Below are 23112 nucleotides of genomic sequence, written 5' to 3'. Positions count from 1 at the left end.
ACAAAAATAATAAATGCACATTTTTTTTTGCAGGTAAAGAAATGTGCATTTATTATTTTGGTCCAAATGAGCTTGGAAAGCATTGCACCAACAATCAATAGATCGCTGATGCCATGCAGGTCTCCTGCAGACCTGTCAGAATATTTGCTTGCCATACAGGATGTACAGGCAATCAGATATTCTGATAGGAAGCTTCAATAAACTACCACAGTGCAACACAGTGCCATAAGGCTGTCAGGACTTTTCAAATCTGACAGATAGTACAGTGAAACTTCTCCCCGTATTATCTGTCAGATGAAGGGGGCTGGCGGGTGTGGCTGCAGCTATGGGAACATGTTACATGTCCCCAAAGGTGAACATGATTTTCTATGAATCTAGTTCATATCTGTGCGTTTTGAGCCAGTGCATTTTTTGGAAAGGGTCAGAGACTTTTTTTTCCCCCATAGCAGATTGCGTTTTGTATGTACTAGACTTCAATGGACTCTCACAAAAAAACTCAAGTGTTGTGTTTTTGAAGCATTTAGTGGTTTCTTTTGGGTTATAGGACAGTATGAGAGTTCTGTTCATGTAGTGCAACTTTACACTCTCTGGTACTCAAGTAGCACTGACTACTAAGTCAGATCAAAGTAGTGCAGGAACCTTTAAGTACACAGTCGCATGTTAGGGTAATGGCTAGAGTTACGGTTAAAGGCTAGGGTTAAGAGCAAGGGTTAAATGTTAGGGTTCGGGGCTAGAGTTAGGTTAGCTGTTAGGATTAAGAGCAAGGGTTAAATGTTAGGGTTCGGGGCTAGTGTTGGATTAGCTGTTAGGGTTAAGAGCAAGGGTTAAATGTTAGGGTTTGGGGCTAGTGTTGGGTTATCTGTTAGGGTTAAGGCCTAAGGTTAGGGTTAAATGTTAGTGATAATGGTTAGGGTTCGTGTTCTAACCCTAGCCCATAACCCTAATATGAATGCTTACCTCTAACCCTAACCATTAACTCTAGCAAGTAACCCTAACCTTAACATTTAACCCCAACTCTGACCTTTAACCCTAACCCTTGCCCTTAAAGCGGTAGTAAACTTTTTTTTTTTTTTTAACCTACAGGTAAGCTTATAATAAAGCTCCCCTGTAGGTAAAATGAATATCTCCTAAACGTGCACATTTAGGAGACATCAGCTATTGTTTAGAGTCGGCACATGCGCTTTGAAGGAACAGCTTACCATTCCTTCAGAGTACTGTGCCGTGGCCTGAGCACAGACGTGACGTCATCATGGCTTGGCCAGATGGAGCTCAAAAACCTGGAGGGAAGACTGAAGCCTTTGCAGCGGTGACATCATGTCACTGGAGGGCTTCGTTTTAGTATGTGATGCACACGAGCACATTATGACATTTCCTTCCAGGAGATTTTTTTTATTTTTACCTGCGGTTTACTACCGCTTTAACCCTAATATGCGACTTTGGACACAAAGGTTCCTGCACTACTTTGATGAGACTTTGATGCTCTTTGAGTGCCAGAGAGTGGAAAGTCGCATCCAAGTTTCACTACATTAACAGAACAGTTATACTTTCCTATTAGCAAAAAAGAAAAAATGAAAAATGCATAACGCATCAAAAATACAAAAACGCACCTCAAAACGTGCCGGAAAAACACATCAACCTGCATCGATGTGAACCTATCCTTAAACAGGCTGACTGATTACAAGATTGAGGATGTGTGATACTCATTACAGAAGTTAGTTTGAAATATCACTATGATGCAATTATTTATGATCTTTTCTAGGGGTACCAATAAATATACGCAAATCATTTGGAATATCTTTGTAGAATAAGCAGTCATTTATTTTCACACTTTCTTTGCTTTTTTCTTTGAACTACCATAGACATGCAGGTGCACAAAGCAATGGGGTTGATTTACTAAAACTGGAGAGTGCAAAATCTGGTGCATAGAAACCAAATCAGCTTACAGTTTTTTTTGGTCAAAGCTTAATTGAACAAGCGGTTTGGCTACCATGCACAGCTGCATCAGATTTTGCACTCTCCAGTTTTAGTACATCAACCCCAATGTCTTTTAATTGAATCACTTGTTAGGAGGAATGAAGCATTAGTTCAATGAGCTGTAAGGGTACCAACAAATTAGTGTGCAGTGGCTGCAACAATTGTTACCTTGCAGCTAGTCCATTCACCCGTGATCTGGTTCACAGGACCTCGATTCACGGTTTTGTTTTACATTGTAACCATGTTAACCACTTGCCCTCCAGAGGATTTATCCCCCTTCCTGACCAGACCATTTTTTGAGTTATGGCGGAGCTTTACTTTAACTGACAATTGCGCGGTCATGCAATGCTGCACCCAAATGAAATTTACATCCATTTTTTCCCACAAATAGAGCTTTCTTTCAGTGGTATTTGATTGCCTGTGCACTATAAAAAGAAAAAAAAAATAACAATTTTGAAGGGGAAAGCAAAACAATAGTTTTTACTTTTTGGTATTAAACATGTCCAGTAAAAATGTTTTAAAAAGTAAAATTTCATCATAAATTTAGGCCAAAATGTATTCGGTTACATGTCTTTGCTAAAAGAAAATCCCAATATGTGTAAATTCATTGGTTTACGTGAAAGTTAAAGGGTTTACAAATGGTAGTATATATACTGGTATTTTTATTTTTACTAGTAATGGTGGCGATCAGCGACGTATAGCGGGACTGTGGCGGGCATTCTGACACTGGAGAGAACTGACTTTGTGTCACTGACATCCCCAGTGACACCAATACAGCGATCAGTGCTAATAAAAAGCACCGACACTGTACTAATGGCACTGGGCAGGAAGGGGTTAACATGTGGGGCGATCAAAGGGTTAACTCTGTGCTGTTTTACTGTGTGCACTTCACTGTAAGGCCATGCATAGCAGTGTGCAAGAGCTGACCGGGAGAGAACTGTATTGTTTACTTACAGTTCTCTCCCTTCGTCGGTAATGCTCCTTGATCACTGGGTGCCGGTGAGTAATCACCGACTGGGACCCAGTGATTGACAGCCGAGTCCGTGAACAGCGGTGCAGGTAGGGCGAGCGCCCCCTACCCGGAAATGCAAAGTCACGTATATATACGCGATTTTGCGCACCCGTGTTGCCCTGTAGCAGTATTACTGCTATAGGGTTAACCTCCCTGGAGGTATTCCCGAGTGTAGCTCGGGGTAAAGTTTCAGCACCACAAGTGGTAACCCCGAGCTACACTTGGGAATACCCTGCAGCGTTGCTCTGGGATCTCTTCTTCACTTACCTTGTCCTTCGCTCCTGCGATGTCCCCCCTGCAGCATCCCCGGCCATCTCCTCTGGCTGATGCCGGCATCTGTCTTCTGGGTTCCGTTCCCTGTGACGTCAGGACATACAGGGGATGGAACTGGCGGGAAATTTAAAAATGTCAAAAAGTGACATTCACTAAATACACTAAAATCACACAGTAAAACATTACTGTATCAAACCATTTCACATACATTTTGCCCCGAGTGCTTTGTCCTGTGCCCTGCCTACATTTTTACTGTTCTTTCTGCCTGGAAACTGAGAAAAGTCCATGGCGTCCAAAAAGTGCCAGTTTAGGTCAAAAGCGGTTTTAGACCAGCTAGAAAACGCCGATAGTGAATTACAATGCAGAATTGAGTGATGATTCGTGGGGAAATTCGTCATCAGACACTGAAAAAGATTTTGCGACTTTGCTCAGCGATGTGCTAACTTGGCGCTCTATTTCAAATTTCAGGGTTTTTGGTTTAATTATATTATTGAATTAAATGTATTCTTATATTTTTTATGATTAAAATTATAATTTATGATTTCGTGTTTCAAATTTTAACATACCCGGGATGTTTACTAGACTCTTGTTCGGACAGATTTCAGTGAGTTATTCCTAAAAATTACAGGCCTACAATAAAAAAACTACATATTTCCATGCAAAAAAAAAAAATGTACCGCTTTGAGCACAGAAATACTGACATAATCAGACCGCTAGGGAGGTTAATAAAAGTGTGCACTGTACCAACCACTAATTGAAAGATACCATTCTCACAGGCCAGGTTGGTGTGTTTCCGAGTGTGCAGGTTCTGTGCTATGCTGAAACAATCATCAGACAAGTGCATGAAGAAAGGTAGAGGTGTGTGTGTGTGTGTTGGGGGGAATGAATTCTGTGCAGCTTACCTGTAATCATACTGTCCAACTCTAAAAATCACCCCCAGTTCTACCTCTAGCTATGCAAACCAGCAATTGATCAACAAATCAAATAAGTATGACATTCTTTTTGCAGCATATTAAATATTCTAATAAGTCATCTCATTTAAGACGTATTTGCAAAACAATGATGTGTTTCTAAGGAACAAGTGATTTGACAAGAAGTGTCAGGATGACAACATTTTAAGCAATCTAAGGAATTCACATCCAAGCCCTTTAGAGAAGCCAAAAGGCAGAAGGCCTTCACTTTCTCACGACCATTTGTCAATCTTTTTGTAGAAAATGAGCTAAGTGGTGGTATTACCTGTAGACCAAGCTGTACCTCTGTCAAAACTAGGTTTAACTGTACACATGGGAACTGCCTGAAGTAAAACAAGTCACCCGAGCACAAGCAAAAATCATGGAAAGGTTACTTGGATGTATTCATACAATGGAATAACAGGCATGGGTCTACAGCAGGGTTCACAAATATGCACATAAATAACTTGTAAATTGACATGTCATGTGCTATTGATTCATAAATGCTTCAATATTATTATTTACATAATAGTAAATATTACCCCTTGTGGAAAAGTCATAAACCACTACACACATACACTCAACGGCAACGTCAGTAGGTACACCTGTTCAATTGCTTGGTGACACAAATTGCTAATCAGCTAATCACATGGCAGCAACTCAATGCATTTAGGCATATAGATGTGGTGAAGATGATTTGCTGAAGTTCAAACCGAGCATCAGAATGGGACGAAAGGGAATTCGAGTGACTTTGAATGTGGCATGGTTGTTGGTGCCAGACAGGCTGGTCTGAGTATTTCAAAAACTGTTGATCTACTAAAATTTTCTTGCACAACCATCTCTAGAGAAATCGAGACTCATCAGACCAGGCAATGTTTTTCCAATCTTCTATTGTCTAATTTTGGTAAGCCTCTGCAAATTGTAGCCTCTGTTTCCTGTTCTTAGCTGACAGGAGTGGCACCCGGTGTGATCTTCTGCTGCTGTAGCCCATCTGCTTCAAGGTTCGAAGTGTTGTGTGTTCAGAGATGGCATTCTACCTTGGTTGTAACAAGTGGTTATCTGAGTTACTGTTGCCTATCATCTCGAACTAGTCTGCCCAATCTCCTCTGACCTCAACAAGGCAGCAACAAGTCCACACAACTGCCGCTCACTGGATATTTTCTCTTTTTCAAATCACAAAAAGGATTACATCTAGTTGGTCTCCACACTGCAGCCTGGGGGCTGGATGTGGCCCTTTGTTTACCTTTATCAGGCCCTTAGGGCACTATTTCTCCCACTGATACAAGGCATTACTCCTTCTACACCAACTATGGGGCATAATTCCTGTCATGGATACCAACAATAGGGCATTATTCCTAACACTGACCCCAAAATATGGGGCACTATTCTTCCCATTGACCCTAACAATGGGGCCCTATTCCTTGCACTGATACCAATAGGGTATTATTCCTACCACTGAAGCCAAATATATGGGGCACTATTCTTCCCACTGACCCCAACAATGGGGCCCTATTCCTCGCACTGATACCAACAATAGGGCATTATTCCTACCACTGACCCCAAAATATGGGGCACTATTCTTCCCACTGACCCTAACAATGGGGCCCTATTCCTTGCACGGATACCAACAATAGGGCACTACTTATCTGACGAATACCAATGATGGGGCATGGTTTACTCTCATTGACACCAGGACATTTTTTACTTACGCAGGCCACAGTCTGGCTCCTCAAAGTCTGAAGGACAGTAAGCTGGTCCTTTGTTCAGACGTTTTGGAGACCATGGATCTACAGTAGATGGTTAAGTCAAGTGGAAATCCAAGGAGAAAACGTGATTAGATTTGACTCTGGGTAATATCTGGCTTCAGAGACAATGCCAGCATTTAATCATTGGCCAGACTGTATGTCTTTTTACTCAGTCAGTACAAACACATGGAGATTAAGGCATGACACTATCAGAAGTCTCTTTCACTGTGCAATAATCTGTACTTCTGTATGAGGATGTAACAAAATGGACCAAAAACTAAAGTCATGACGCAAGATGAAAAAAAGATTGAAAATATAACCCAATTTGTAAGTAAATGTACAGCGCCTTGTAATCAGTGGTAATAATTGATCACAAACTGGTTCACAGCAGTCATCAAGAGAGCAGGTCAAGCAGCTGCTGGCGTTTTAATATATACAGTACAAGCAGAAGAATCCCAGATCCAAGAAATAAATGCTTTTATAATAGCCATGAGCTCACACAATATACTGTATGTTAGATTGTTATGCAACTTTCCTACTTGGTGCTGGTTCACAACTGGTGCAATCTGAGTCACACAACAAAGGAAATCACATTATTTTCAAATGGTGCCTATTCACAACAATGCGACACTGTGTGGTGCTATTTTGAAAAACATTGCTGTGCTGCTTTGGTGAGATTTGGCGCCATAGAATTTGCTAACCACATCCAAAGTTGCATCAAAGCTGCAGTACATAATCACGCTAAAAAAAATCGCAGTAGTGTGAACCAAGCCTTAAAGATGTAACATACCCAAATCCATAGCTCTGCTCAAGACAGACTCCCCTTATATATGGATAATGGAGGTACTGGCTACGGTGGTCCACGTCCCCTTTCCATCTCCATCTGCTGTGCAGAGCAATACAAAGCAGCCTGTTCATGCTGACAGGGGAGCGATCTCTCCCCTTTCACTGTTCCTTGGCGATTGCTGGACTTTCAGCCAGGACCCGGTGACCAACAGCTGTAGCGGCCAATGGGGGTGCTGGTAGGACGACCCCCCCACTCCCCCCCAATCAGGAAATGCAAAATCACATCTACAGACATGATTTTGCACAGCCCTTCTGCCCTGTAGCAGTAGTTCTGCTATAGGGCAGTGGGGAAGCAGTTAAAGACATTAATCTGTGTGACAGACCTTGCCATCCCTCTGAAAAGCAAAAATCGGGTGGAGAATCAGTGAGGAGGCGATATATGCTGTGCCACGGCATTGCAATTGCGTGCTTTACACATGGTTGTGGCATAGCTCCATCACTTAAATAGATTACATTCGGCAGCAGGACTGCCTGCTGAACATGGCAGGGGATAGAATTTTTGCCATGCCTGCAAAGCACTGTACAGTACACAGCTTAAGGGGGAACTTGGTGGTAAAAACATGACTCAGCCTTCTCTTTTTATTCCCCCCCCCTCCCGACTGTAAGTGTACATGAACAATTAGGATACAGGGACCAAGGCGAATAGTTCTATGTACTCTTCTAATACATTGTTAAATAGTAACAAACGCAATGCCACTTCGGTCTTAAGCACAGGTATTAGTTCTATTTGCTGTACAAATTCACCAGCAAGCAATATGAGTACATTTCAGGAATCTCTTTACCGGAAATAGAGAAAAGGCACAACTGCTGTTTAGTAAGTTTAAAGAAAACCTTCAGCCCTGGTTCACACGGATGCAGTGTGGAATTTGCAGCGTTTTCTGTGCCAGTTCTGCACCGCATCAGAATCACACCCCTTTCCAAGCGAACCGCTGTGGGTGTATATGTTAAGTTAACTAAACCCCAAAAACGGTTCGCAAAACGCGGTGCGATGTGCAGAATCGGATCGCATAGGTGTGAATACCCATGCGATCCGATTCTAGTGCGGACCAAAAAAAAAGGGTACTGCATCTTTTTGGTGCGGTGTGATTAGAGCCATACAAAATGTATGACTCCAATCGCACCGCACACAAACTGCTAGTGATTTGCACAGGAATGCGGTGCGGTTCCTGTGCGAATCACATGCGATATACCGCACCGCATATATGTGAATCCAGGCTCAATGGAGATTTCAGTTACTGGTAAAAAACGATGTTGTTTAATATAGAAACATCTCATCCTATATACTCTGTATAAAGTAACAATATCTAACTATATTTATGTAATAATAAAGGGGACAAAATCTGCAGTTATGAAGAAAGTATACTTTGCCTTAGGGTCATGCTGTGATTCAGCAAGAGGCAGTTTGTTTGTGGTATTAGCACAGCAACCTCTGCCAAGACAGAAAACTGTACAGAAAACCGGTCCGCCTGTCCTACAGCTCTAGGGGAAAAATAAACATTTTGCACGACTAGTTGGAAGAGGCTGTCAAAAACAAAGAGCATGCACCTGAAGGCATACGAGAGCCAGGCATGCAGCCCTCAGGAGGTCAACCTAAGGCTGACTGTAGTTCATTAGAGCCGGATACGTAAAACACACACATTAGTTATCACATGCTATTCAATCACATACCTTATACCATTTTTATTCCATCACTAATTTTTCAGACCGGAAAGAAATTTAAATTATATGTATGTTGGTCTGTCTGTATAGGTGCACAAAGGCACACTTTAAAAAGCTAACCAACTAAACCTAAACTGTTAAACTATTATGGAGGGGGATTTCTCAAAATAGTCAACATGTAACCGAACTCTGGAAGCTCTGCCAAAAAAAAGGAAGGCAAAAAAACAAAAAAAGGACTAGTCACCAATTTCATTCATTGTCTCCCTGCAGCTAGCTGATCTTTTCTCATTACTGACTTACCATGCCTTGTCTCTGTGTGGAGTCAGCCATCTTGGTGGAGGTAGGACTTTCCTTCCTTACGTCTGAGCCTCCAGCAAGGAGAAGAGTGAGCACCACAGTAGTGACATCACCAAATCTCACTCCAGATCTCCTGAGACTAGCAGTCAGAGGCAGCACTGCCTTAGATCTCACACTGAAGATATACAGCTATGGCCCTGTAGACACAGGAGTACTTCGGCATCCTACATACAAGCAAGTGTACTATTTCAGGATTTCCAAAGGAAAGGTACATTTTTAGCGTATTACTTAGGCTCAATTAACACATCTTCTTTACATCATTTTTTTAACCACTTCCTGACCGTCCTATAGCAGATCTACTGCTACAGGGCAGCACGGGTGCGCAAAATCATATATATATATATATATACACATATATATATATATATATATATACACATATATATATATATATATACACATATATATATATATATATACACATATATATATATATATATATATATATATACACACACACATACACATACACACACACACATATATATACACACACATATATATACACATACATATGTGTACACGTATATACATATACATACACACGATTTTGCATTTACAGGAAGGGGGCGCCGTTCGCAGCCACGGCTGTCAATCATCGGTTCCTGGCCGTTGATTGCCGAGCATCTCTGACGGGGAGGAGAACGGTTTCTAAATAAAACAGTTCTCCTCCCTGTCAGCACAGCCATCCAAAGCAGTGTGATTATAGTGAAGCACAAACACACAGCCCCACAGTAAAAAAACACCCATCACACAGTTAACCCTTTGATCGCCCCCATGTTAGCCTCTTCCTGCCCAGTGCCATTAGTACAGTGTCAGTGCTTTTTTTTTTAGCACTGATCACTGTATTGGTGTCACTGGGGATGTCAGTGACACCAAGTTAGTTCCCCCCAGTGTCAGAATGCCCGCCGCAGTCCTGCTATAAGTCGCTGAACGCCTCCATTACTAGTAAAAAACAAAAAAACAAATCCCAGTATATATTCTGCCATTTGTAAACGCTATAACTTTCACATAAAACAATTAATTTTACACGTATTGAGATTTTTTTCAGTAAAAGATATGTAGCAGAATACATTTTGGCCCAAATTTATGACGAAATCTGATTTGTTTTTTGTTTTTTTTACTGGATATATTTTATAGCAAAAATTTAAAAATATAGTTTTTTTTTCCAAAATTGTTGTTTTTTTTTGTTTATAGCGCAAAAAATTAAAACTGCCGAAGCGATCAAATACCACCGAAAGAAAGCTCTATCTGTGGGAAAAAAAGGACATAAATTTACTTTGGGTGCAGCGTTGCATGACCGCACATTTGGCAGTTAAATTAAAGCAGTGCTCTATCACAAAAAATGGCCTGGTCAGGAAGGGGGGTAAATCCTCAGGAGGGCAAGTGGTTAAATTCAGGTCTCTGGAAATGTGTGATTTGCTGATTCCAGAGCTAAAGCTTTGACTAAGAAAAGGATGTATCGGACATATACCAAGAGACCACGGCTTCCACATAAAGAGCAGGGGTCCTTCTATGTAGCCTGTTTGCAAGGGACAGGCTTTTCTACTCAGGTTGTGGCTGCTCTCTAAGAAAATTAACTGTAAGACTTGGAACGCCTTTTGCTTTGATTCACTTGGAATGATTAAGTTGATTTAAACTTAAAGTTAAAATGGGCTTTAATAGCACATACGTTTTTGAATGCAACTTAAAGCAGAACTTCACTGCATCATAAATTCCCTCTTTTAGAATCAAAGTGCATGTGCAAATTTGCCACAGGGCTCTGCCAGGTATTTGGGACCTGGCTAAACAGCATGTCTGTACACATGCTGGGGATCCCTGCTCATGTGCAGAGATTATGTTGGTTTTGTGAGATTGGGCATTGCAGAGACCATGGCATCTGTGCACATGTGCTGTGATTCCTGCACGTGCGCAGACTTGATTAAACTCATGTCTTGTGTGACCATGCTCTGAATCTTCCAGCATGCATCGGTCTTCAGTAAAATGCTACTTCCTAGAATCTGTGACGTGGCGATCCCAGAAGACAGTAGAAAGCTCCTATGTAAATTTGGCCTAGGCCAAAAAGTTAAAAAATAAATAAAAAAAAAACACTACTGTATGAAACTGAAAGATATAACCATTTTTCATCTCTGTAAGAGGAAAGGGGAAGGAACTAGAAGAAGTCAATTTGTTACAAGTTCCACTTTAATGTGTTTTCTTTTATGCACGAAAGACAGGTGTGTGTTTTAGATGGGTTTTTAGGTGGGTTTTATGCGTAGTACTATTCATCCCTATGCAACTGCTGGAGACTTCACCTAAAAAAAAAAAAAAAAAAACAACTCATCACATGACAATGCATAGATGAGGACACATAGGGGACATTGTCTTTACTGGTGAATTTTGTACCTAAAACGTTACAAAGAAATAGAAATAGCAGTCAATATTTTTCCATATTGCCAGAAAGAGCAAGGTCTTTTCTATTCTGTAACATGTTTACAGAAAGCAGAATCTGGCAAAAGTTCAGCTAGACATACATTTCTAACAGTTGGAAATTAATTTCAATCTGAGCATTCTAAATCTCATTGCATCTCATGCATTTGTGGGGCATCGGAGAAGCCATGCACTCCTGGTGCATAAAGATCAGACGAGGTTTCAAAACCTGTATGATCAAACCAGAATCAAGGACAGGCAGGGGTGTTTGGTGTTGCCCATAGACATGAAACCCATCTAGTGTCACTGGAAACTTAACATTTAAATGGATGATTGGACATTTTTAATATATAAAGTCAGTGAGAAAAATATTGGGATTCTTTTTTTTGTTTTTGTTTTGTAACTTTCTTTCCTGGAATCTAGGGGGTTGTAATTTTGATTGCTTGAGAAAAAAAAAAAAAAAACAAAGATCATGCTTTTTGGATGATGAGACATTATTCATTTATATAGTCGATGAAAAGAATATTGTGATCCTTTACTTTTTTTTATGCTTTGTAACTATCTTTTCTGGAATGTAGGGGGTTGTCATTTTTTATTTAAGGAAGAGAATCTTCAAGAGATGCATTAGTTTGGAGTGGTCTGATCAGGAGCGGACTGACCATTTGGAAACTCAGGCACTGCCCAAGGGCCCGGGGTCAGTAGGGGGCCCCATGGGATGCCCCTGGTACCTTTTTCATAGCCTATTTTGAGTTTGGGCAAGGACACAGGGGCCACATGATCCCCTATTTCCCGGGGGCCCCATGAGTTGTCAGTCCACCCCTGGGTCTGATAAGAGTTTGTGTAGATAAAGCTCTTTTAAGAAGGGAGGAATGCATACTCTTTGAGAGGGCCCAGATGTGACAATTTTGGATTCAATTGTTAACAATGAAGACATGTATACATGTCTTTCCAGTAGTATTTTATTTATTTATTACAGGTACTTTTATAGCACCGACAACTTACACAGCAATAAATATATATTTATACAGGAACCAGTTAAAATAGCAGCATGTCTTTGGAGTGCGGGAGGAAACCGGAGTACCAGAAGAAACCCACACATGAACAGGGAGAACATGGAAACTCCAGGCAGGTGGTGCCCTGGTTGGGATTCAAACCAGCGACCCTAGTACTGCCAGGCGGAAGTGCTAACCATTTAGCCACTGTGCTGTGTTAAGACCAATTACCTATTTGTAATGTGTATGCTCAATTTAAAAAAGGTGATTTATAAGAGGTTGTTACCCCTACCATAAAGAATGTAGCGGTTCCATCCTCCTTCACAATCCAAAGTGTAATTTTTTTATGCAAGAAGTCAAAAATCTTTAGAAGTAATACTTTAAAGCTGCATTTAATGAAGCAAGATGCATTAAAGATATGCCAGATTCTCGGTTTCACTTTAAAGAGCTATTAAACCCAAATACAAACGCTTAATATATTGCAGATTACTAATTCCTAGATGTGGTAATTTCATTAATTTTCTATTAGGCTTTTTTCCCCCTTTATTTGCAGCTGGTGATCCGGCCAGTAATTCTATTTTTCAACTTCCTTTAGAAAACTAAGCTGTCCAGCAGAAGCAGCAGTGAGAGGGTTGAAGCAAATAGCTTTAGGGCTCATTCAGAAGGGCGCTGAGTCCCATCCTCCATGCAGGGCAGCTTTTTGCTGAGTCTGCATCCATCTTGGAGCTGCATGCAGTCGGCCCATAAAAGTGGATGCAATCGCAGCAGCTGCACAGACAGAGTCACATATCAAAATTTAGCATGCGGGTAGGAGCAGGTACATGGTTCTGAAAACAGTGTCTGCATTCGAATCTGTGCACCCAATCTTACCCGCATGTTGCACATTCACTTCACAATTCTGCTAATGGAGCTCTTGATCTTTGCTCCCTTATGTCAGGAGATGAGATTCTTAGAAAGATTAGGATGATACTGTCAATCCCCAAAATATGGTGCTCTGTATCTATGAGGATATTTATATATTTATTACAGGTACTTATATAGTGCCGTCAATTTACGCAGGTGTACATTCGGATATGTGATTTATTGCATTTGAATATATTACATCGTGACTACCTCTCTCAGACATTTATACCTGAACATGAAAATGAACATGAAATGTTGGACCTCTAGATTACTGGAAAATCTGCCTGCCATTTTTTGAAATAGACAAAGACAGACAAGACCGTATCAACACACAGTCACATATACAGTCACAAAATCAATAAATGGATATAGATTCAATATCATACATATGTCTACCAAGTGCACATAATGATGAAGATTTATTTATGAAGGAAATTGATACATTTTCACTGATTTATAAGCCTTTTCTTATCACATGTTCCAAAGTCCAGAACACTGATTAGTTTTGTGATAGCTTTCATTTAAACAAGGGTAATATAACATCTCTGGAGAAATCTCTTGTTAATTGTGCCTGCTGGGGGATCAGATAAAGTTATGTAAATATTGCTCCTAATCTACTTGGTGTACTTAATCAATTTCTTCTTGTGCATTTATTTCTCACAGGATAGGAAAATTCCTTTGTAGCCTAGGTGTACTCCCAATCTATAACTGTGTGGGTGTGAACTATATAGTTTCCTCATATTATCCGAACACTTCAGATTTGATCTCATACTGTAAGTATTAAAACATGGTTGATCCAGATCAGAAAATTGGTTGTAACCTTTAATTAAAGTGATCCTATCATATTCTGTTAATAAATAGGCTTGCAGCTTCACAAAAGGCACCTTCTAGTGCCATGTATTACCATTTGTAGGACACCAACTTCATGAAAGTGCAAACATACATGCTCCCTCCCCATCCCACAATATAGTGTGCTTGGTGTCTGAAACAATTCTCACCAGGCACTATTTAAAGCTGAACTCCGGTCCGGGCACAAAAACCTGTTAAAGGATAAGTTCACTTTTTGGATAAAAATAATAAATGCATTTTTTTTTGCAGGTAAAAATTGTGCATTTATTATTTTTGTCTACAGGAGCCTGGAAAGCTTTGCACCAGCGATCAGTGGATCGCTGGTGCCATGCAGGTCTCCTGCAGACCTGTCAGAATATCTGCTTGCCGTACGGGATGTATGGTCAAGCAGATATACTGTCAGGGAGCTTCTATGAACTTACTTGAAAACTACAAGCCCACAGCCGCTAAGGCTACCAGGACTTGTAGGCACTCATTCACAGAGCACTGTGAATGAGTGATGCAGCCGTGGGGGCAGAACTCAGCATGGTCATGCTGTTATCAAATCTGACAGATTTCATGGGGAAACTTCTCATCTGTCAGAGGGAGGGGGGGGGCAGTGGGCGCAGCTGCGGCTATGGGAACATGCAGGGGCGGACTGACCATTTGGACACTTGGGCACTGCCTGAAAGCACGGGGTCAGTAAGGGGCCCAATGAGATGCCCCTGGTACCTTTCATAGGCTTTTTTGGGAGTGGTTTGAGTGTGGGCGAGGACACAGTGGCCCCATGATCCCCTATTGTCCGGGGGCCCCATGAGTTGTCAGTCCGCCTCTGGGAACATGTTACACGTTCCACCCTAAAAACAGGTGAAACATGTAACATGTTAGAAGGGGAACTTATCCTTTAACCAAATGTATTCCTCAACAGCCGCAAAGGATATAAATCCACTTTGTTGGCACCAAATGCCTTTACAAACCCAGATATGACTTGTAAAGGTTGCATTGACATCATCACTGTGCTCTACATAGCCTGTGCAAGGGGCAGAGGTGTGGGAGGGGCCACACAGCTCCACCCACTGCAGAAAACTACAGAAGGGGGTGGATACAAGACCAGTCACTGTGTACAAAAAGAGAGCAGCAGTGAACGGTCTTTATTACAGGAAGTGCTGCAAAGAGGCAGTTTAACACTGGGTTCCTTCACAGATCCAAATACACAAAGCGCATCAAGTTTCAAGTTAGAATACACATGCCTCTTGTATTTAGGCAATATCTTCTGATCCCAGAATTCAGCTTTATAAAACACACACATTGTAGGTCAGTATATAGTCTGGACACTTTTGCAAAATTTAGAGAAAATGAATGAGTTGGAATTCACCTTCAGCGACAATGCAAAAATAGCTTGGATAAAGCAGGCTTTCCCATCTTGGAACATTGTATGAGAAACACTGAATAACGATCTTCAGCAGTGTATAAAATAATGATTTCCAACAATTATATTTAAACATAGTCACTACATACAACTAATGCTCCTCGGCATCCCTGACATATATTAGATATTATTACTCACATTTTCTCTGAACTCATCCGATGAAGCAGCAGATGAAAGGAAGGCCAGTGCTTGATCGACATCTTTGTCGGTATCGGTAGATAGCTCTGTAAAGGATGTCAGAAATTCCTGGCACTGAGGTAAATTATATGGATCTAAATCTGTCATTTTATCCAGCACGCTTATATCCGTTGACGTCTGGAGCATCTGCAGAGCTAAAACTGGGATAAAAAAAAAAAAAAAAAAACATACAAAATTTGTACAGCAGTGTAACCAAAATGTAATTCATCATCATTTATGGCCTCTCCATTATTTTTACCTATCTTTATGATATTCTAGATTCTGCAGTGGTTTCTATTTCATTGCATAGGCTTAGATTTACAACCAAAAATGATGCAAAAGGAGAAACAAAGGTCTTCTGCAATCAATCAGATTTAGTTTTACAATGAAGAAAGAAATCTGATTGATTTGTATGGGTACATCTCTACTTTTTTCTTTTCTTTACTAGTTTTATATATTTTGGTCCCTATATACAGTAGTCAAACAAATTTGATTATGTTAGAAAACCCAATGTTTTTAATTTTGCCTGTTCACACCTGAGTTTAGGGTCACTTGGAGCTTCTTTTGAGTCACAAGCTTCAAAAGGTTGTTTTTGCCCCAATAAACTAATTGGATTGTTAAAAAAAAAAAAAACTAAAAAAAGTCTGTAAAAACTACCAAAGATGCTGAGCTCAAGTGTGAATGCAACTTTACAAAAATACATTTTTCAAACATAATCTGTTTGATAGACTATATAAGGACGTTAGTGTAGACTCCCTTTTAAAGATGGGGAATCTAGCCATACATACAATGAGAATTGACAAATATTTTGGCACCTGATCGTCACACCTGTTCCATACCAGAGCATATACTCTCTGGAACCCGGCTGTACTCATATTAAAGCAGAACTGGACTCTCTCAAACAACTAAACCCAGGACCCTGCATTCACTAGATCTGGTCTCCCACAGTACACATGACATGGAAATGCAATTATTTTAGTAAATATAAACTGCTAAATACCTTTTCTCATCAGCAGTATATAGCAGTCTTGTGACTTCTATCAGTGTCTTGCGGAGCACTGGTTAATGTTGTAGGAGGAGTTTTCATTCTCCTCTGACTGCTCTAGGAGGCTGCATGACCCCTGATCCTCTGTCAGGATAGCACTGATTGGCCCTGTGCCGATCACATGCACCCCTGCCCCCCAAAAGAAAGAAAGTAAAAAAACTCTCTAGCAATGCACACCAAACAGAGCATGTGCAGACTTGCCACTGCTGCTCTGTACTATGGCAGATGGATTGGGGACAGAAACAGAAGGGAAGGATTAGAGAAGACAGGATCAAACAGCCTTTTTACACAATGTGGATTAACCCCTTAGGTTCCACGGTGAGTATAACAAGCATATTTTACTGCACATATAGACTAATTTTATTGTTGTGGGTTTAGTAACTAAGTATTTTTAACCCTTATGCTGCTAGCATTAGGAAATAGATAGGAAGTTTAAAAAGTAAGCTTTAAATTTTTTTTTTTTTTTTTACTTGTTAAGTTGCTTCCTGGTTTCTGACCTAGGCCAAAATTGTATCATACATCGCTGGAGTCTTTATGGACATTTTTTTTTCTTTCATCTGGACATCTAGAGGAGGGGCTTCCTTAGCTAAGCACACCCTCCTGCCTGCATCCCTGAATTAAGGGCAGATGGATTCCATGAACTAAATGCCACATCTACCAGTCATCTACCCTTACTGAAGATGGCCATGACTAGAAATGCTAGGGGAGGGATTAAAGTGATTTCTCAACAAAATAAAGCATGGAGACATGGGTGGATGGGATTTGAATATTATAAAATGAAGTAAATAGCGGTTTCAGTTTGTGGTGCTCAGATACAGTTAATTTTGTACAAAACAAAAACATTATAAACCTGCGCTAATTGACCTATTTAGTATTTCAGCTGCTGAATTTAAGTACTCTATGGTGTCAATATGTTAAAGATCTATATCATACAGCGCTAATTACTCCACAATTATGTGCCTTATTTAACAATATTTGCAAATACCCCAAAAATTTGTAAAGTGCAAAGTTCAATAATTGCAACATGCAGTATATACATCAACATAAATAATTATTCATATAGTGCCCTTTGATAATAGATCAGCTATGGGTAAGTTCCACTTTAATTATCATCTAATTCGTTACCAATACAAAAAATATGTGCCTAACCGTATGCATCCTATGATATACCGCACTGGAAGCTTTTGTTCTAAAATCATACAGTCACAGAGAGAAGTTGCAGGTTTAGAAGAACAAATTGTTAGTCATATCAGACAAATCTGGTCTATGTTGCTTTTTGATATGTTGTTTTTTTATATCATTTGATACATTAATTTAAATTTACATTTTTTGTTTTGTAGGATGCCAAAATAAACTGATACAATAAAGAAATAGTGTGCATTCAGTGGGCAGTTTGAACAATTTCCATCTAAATATGGCAAAAAAGGACTACACAGGCCATGTGTATCTATACCTCTGATATTTAAAGGGAACTTTCAATGCAACATTTACTTGTGACTCCTTTACTTACAACACTGGGACCTTGTTTGCCTAGTATTGTTTACAGAATTTGGAGGAATAAGGTGTGACCATTCAGATACAATGGTCCATGTATGAACTATTGTATCTGTAAGCTTTTCATGGTGATACCAGACTTCACCAACAGATTCAGTAGCAAATTAAAGCGAAACTCCCAATTTCAGTAATTCCCACTATGTGGCCCTAATGAGGAGTCACAAGCAAAAAAAATGTACTTACATTTTAATTAGAAATTCTCTTAAACAAAATAACTGTGCATCAAAAAAAGCATGCATTTTCTAGAAGCGTAAAACACGACTGGCATAGGAAATTAAACATTACAATAATAAATATATATATATATATATATATATAAAAATATAAAACATGTAGAGCATACCTTCCTTAGTAAGCTGAATTAAATAGCTTTTGAGGTCAGAAATATTATGGCTGCTGAAGAAATCATAATACTGGAAAACCGTAATGATTTCTGTGGACAAATTCGCTGGCAACACGTTCTCTGCTTTGTCTAGATTCTGAGCAATCAGCTTCCTGAAAACTATAGAAATGTGAAAAGGTTTGCGAATGGTAAAAAATATACACATGCCAAAAGTATAGATATACAGTAACACAAAAATACTGATCAGTGAATTCAAGAGTAGCCAAAAAAATGCAGTTTTTACAATAACAGGAATGGGTATGAAGCGGTGTCTTAAGCCTCGAACACATAAATGAGAATATTGGATGAATGACCGTCTTTTTTTTTTGCATGCTATTTTCATTTTGAAAATGAAGAGGTAACTAAAGTTCCGAAAATTCTCGTAATTCAGCTTCGGAAGTGATGTACTGTATTGTAATGTATTCCGAGCATGCGCGGTCTTGGTCACTCGATTTTTTTATGGACTAATACTATACTGATTAAACAAAAATCATTTGTTCTGTTATCATACAAGAAATTTTTTTCATGCTTGTCCCTTTGGATACTTTCACATGAACTTTCGTGATTGGTTCACGAAAGCAGTGTACCAAGGATCAGATTTATTGGGCTATCACTTCAAAAGCAGTATTTTTCGTCTGATTTTCTCATCATGTGTACTAGGCATAAGGAGATCTTTATGCCCAAACAAATTAAATTTATGATGCCATCTGTGTTTGATGTGTAGTAAAAGTTCTCACATCCAATCTTCATGACTGTCGCATATTTAAACACAATATGCTGTCTTCAGTGTACACCAGGGCATTTTTCATTTAGAACGTAGCAGAACCAAGGCTTCTGTGATTACACGTGACACGTACATCATCAGAAGGGTAAGCGCTTACCCTTCTGATGATGTATGTGTGATACGAAACGCGCGTCAAGGAGTAGCCCGTGTTAGCCGTGATGTCAAGCTGCCAGATCAGGGAGGTCCGGTGCCCCCCCCCCCTTTTTCACCAGCTGGTCAGTGTTATGCTGCATTCAATTTTATTATATCCTTTGTGCACAAGGATTGTTTTTCCTATTACAGTACCTGAGAAGTGTGTCTTTTCTATTTTTATCCTGAATAAATTAAATTTTTGATTCAACTAAAAATACTACACTGGGTACTCCTTTCTGCTCCATTACGAGCATTTAATTCCTCAGGATCATCAGGTAACCAGCCCAGGGCCTAGAAGAGAGCTGTAATCGGCAGAACCCATCATGAACCAAACTCATCTAGGGGACCCCCAGATGTTCCATTACCTATCGCGGAGTTATCCAATCCAGGCCACGCTCCATCGACAACCAAAGGGACCTCTGGTGTACATGACACAATTGCGCAGTTAAATTGTGCCTCCGGTGAGTGTGCAATTTACTTATTGTTCCTGCACTGCACCGGATCACAGGTTCTACTGGGATTCTAGCAAGTCACCATTTTTCAAGTATATTGTGGTTTACCATTCATAGTTATTCTGGACTATTATTTGCACCGTGTGTTATACTACTGTATTACAATATCAGTGAAGGTATTTGACATAGCTTCACCATTGCTACAATTTCCTAAGGACATATTGTGTTGCTTTAATATTTGCTGCATATTTGTTATTTTGCATATTACCATTGGTATACTCTCATATTTTATTTTTAGCGCTGCACTACTTATATTTATATTCTATTGAAGGTTTATGGTTTTCCTTTTTAGTGTATCAACTGCTGTCGTTCATTAGCGCTCACTGAACTACACACAACTATACCCCAGTTTATAGTTTTAAGTGACAGATCTGTCATGTTTTTAACAACTGGTGGATTGCTATGTGAAGGTTTTTGATATTGTGAATTTTCTAGGATTGGTTTTATATGAATTAATATGTTTTGAGAGCTTATCAGTTCAGTTCTTTTTCATTACTGGTATAGAATAGTCCATTTTTAGAGGATGCACCACACATGAAGCCAGCAAAAAAAAAGTACATATATAGGACGACATTTTTTCGATGTGCAAGAGGCTGTAAAATCAACTAGGAGATGTGATGTGTTTTCTTTACTGTTTAAATAACTTATAGATTACTTCATAACCAGATAATGATTGCTCCCAAACGTACCTTTTTCAGAAAGTCCTGGGCTCTCTACATTCACTGTTTGGCTGAATGTTTCATGCAGTTGTTTCATCATTTTTTCAGCAGTGGTGTGATACATGTGTGCAGGTGCAGAGCATTTCATCCAAAAAGATAACAGTGATGGCATATCATGAAATCCAGAGATAACTTAGGGAGGGGAAAAAAGAAAAGTGGCATTAAACAAACAATTTTATATAGAGCATATATTCTATAACAGCATATATTCTGTTTCAATAGTATTTATTGAAAGCATTTTGTATACAGGCATGAAAGGTAAGTAATACCACAAAAGTCTAGAGCCTACACAGACATCAAAGTTCAAACCCAAAGTGCAAATCCACTACGTAGGTGGTATAAAACAGCAACATCGAAACTGTAACATCATGCTTTGGGAATAACATACCAACAGTCAAAGCACCAGTAGGAATCAGCAGCAACTGTACGTTTGTGAGCCAATTACAGATGAATGGGGGAGGAGTCACCCTTGAGGAAGCCCCGCCCGTCCCGATCCCTCCTTGACAGCAGCAGGAGCCAATGTGGTGGCACAGAGCCAGGGGAGCCACTGCTCTCGTGCACAATGTTGGATCGGGATCAAGCTCAGGTAAGTATTGGGGGGCTGGGGGGCAACTGCACACTAAAGGTTTTTTACTATCCTGTGGATTTTATTTAAAGACTATTACTCCCTTCACAGATAAACAATTGAACCTCTCCAGCTGTCGTAGTGCCTTCCACCAGCTTGTCCATCCCAAAGTGACATACGAGACAACCGGAAAAATTCACAGCAGTCGGCGGTGGAGCAAGCATTTGACTGGCAAATGCTTGCGGCAGCTGCGGAGCAGAGAAACTATGACTTCTACTAATGCAGGCTGCCAGACAGGTTAATGAACGCTACTTTTACAGGTGAAAATCAGCAATTAACTCAAGTAAATTGGAGTGGGTCTGCCCTTTGCTAGAAACAACCCTGGGAAAAGATCAGTAGAACAGGTGTATACACTAGTTAGATATTCATTACGGTTTTACATTAAGATTACACCCTTTTTAAACAAGCAAGCACAAAACGAACAGATTGATTATAAATGTTTGGAACGAAAAGTCTCCAAGGATTATCAACGAACTGTGCATATGTGAAATTTGGAAAGTGGGTTTTGAACAAAACCTCATTTTTCTAAATCTGAGAATCCATAACAAATAAAAACCACATAAATTGATAAATTAAATTCTGTATGTAAAGGTGGAATGGTGTACACCAGGGCTGTCAAACTGGCAGCCCTCCAGCTGTTGCAAAACTACAAGTCCCATCATGCCTCTACCTTTGGCAGTCATGCTTGTAACTGTCAATCTTGCAATGCCTCATGGGACTTGTAGTTTGGCAACAGCTGTAAGGTTGTCAGTTTGACACCCTAGAAACCAGCTATCTAAATGTCCCAGACAGACAGACAAGCTGGCACTAAGTTTACTGTTCTGCTTGGTTACAGTTTTAGTTGAGTGCTGTTGCAAGCTTTCAAACCATTTCCCCCTTTATTTACAATTATTTCCCATTTCTTTATAAAAAGGTGGCCCTGGGTATGAGAGTCTAACAGCATCTAATATTATGATATAACCACCTGCATTTTCCATTTTAGCTACAAATAAAAATGTACATTTTTTTTTTTACAACTTTACCCCATCTATGAGAGCCTTTACACATTATGTACATTTTCCTTTTATTTAATACATCCATCCGGCTCTACAAGTTTGTTCACCTTGGTTCTGTCATAATCAGGATCTGTCAACTTGAGATTCTATAGTACTGTCCCTGCCACTGTCCAAGTCCCAAGCTCCTGGTGCTCAACCTGCTGCTGTTTGCCATTACTGTGTGGCCCTTTTGGTACTTGCAGACAATGTTGTCCTTACCGGAGAACTTACTTAGATCAGTCAAGTAAAAATTGTATTTTAGACTGGCTGCTGGTTTTGAAATGGTTTGGATTTTTGTATTGGTCTGTTAAATATACCACTGAAAGTGTTTTGTTAAACTTGTTTGATAAGTTCAAATAATATCTGATAGAAATCTTGTGAATTGATAACCTCCTATATACTCTGCCTGTGCTGCTCTGTTATCAGTCCGCATTGATCTGAGCTATTTCTGTGAACTACAGAACACCTACCCTAAATGTCAGTGCTTTGCAACCTTTTTACAGTCACGGCACACTTTGAAAAGTATTTTCAGCCTCAAGGTACCTTAGTCTAAAGGCGGCCATAGATTTCCAATTTTCTTGCCGAATTATCGGCCGATAAAAAAAAAATCATCCGATATTCGTACCGTTAGTGGGGAAAAATGTTGGCCGTTTTTCTTAATTTTAAGAGATTTTGAAAATCGTCCAAGCTGGAAAATCCTGGGATGATTTGTTAGATCGGCCAATTTTCACGGTAATTTATGGTCAAATCGGCCATTCTTCTGGCAGATTT

The 23112-nt window shown here is 39.8% G+C and overlaps 1 protein-coding gene across 4 annotated transcripts in view; it reads right to left on the bottom strand.

Moving 5' to 3' along the window:
• Positions 1-23112, bottom strand: part of RIPOR2 (RHO family interacting cell polarization regulator 2) — a 213311-nt gene that overhangs the window by 21057 nt on the left and 169142 nt on the right. For all 4 annotated transcript variants that reach the window (XM_089682232.1, XM_089682235.1, XM_089682234.1 and 1 more), the window contains 3 exons: positions 20653-20814; positions 18497-18655; positions 15516-15715 (listed from right to left, as the gene is read on the bottom strand). In XM_089682232.1, coding sequence (XP_089538358.1) covers positions 15516-15715; positions 18497-18655; positions 20653-20814 — 521 coding nt within the window. The remainder of the gene's footprint in view (positions 1-15515; positions 15716-18496; positions 18656-20652; positions 20815-23112) is intronic.

This window comes from Staurois parvus, unplaced genomic scaffold (assembly GCF_062004578.1).
Source record: "Staurois parvus isolate SC_StPar_1 unplaced genomic scaffold, SC_StPar_1.0 ptg000287l, whole genome shotgun sequence".
NCBI lineage: Eukaryota > Metazoa > Chordata > Amphibia > Anura > Ranidae > Staurois > Staurois parvus.
This window is presented reverse-complemented; position numbering and strand designations above follow the sequence as displayed.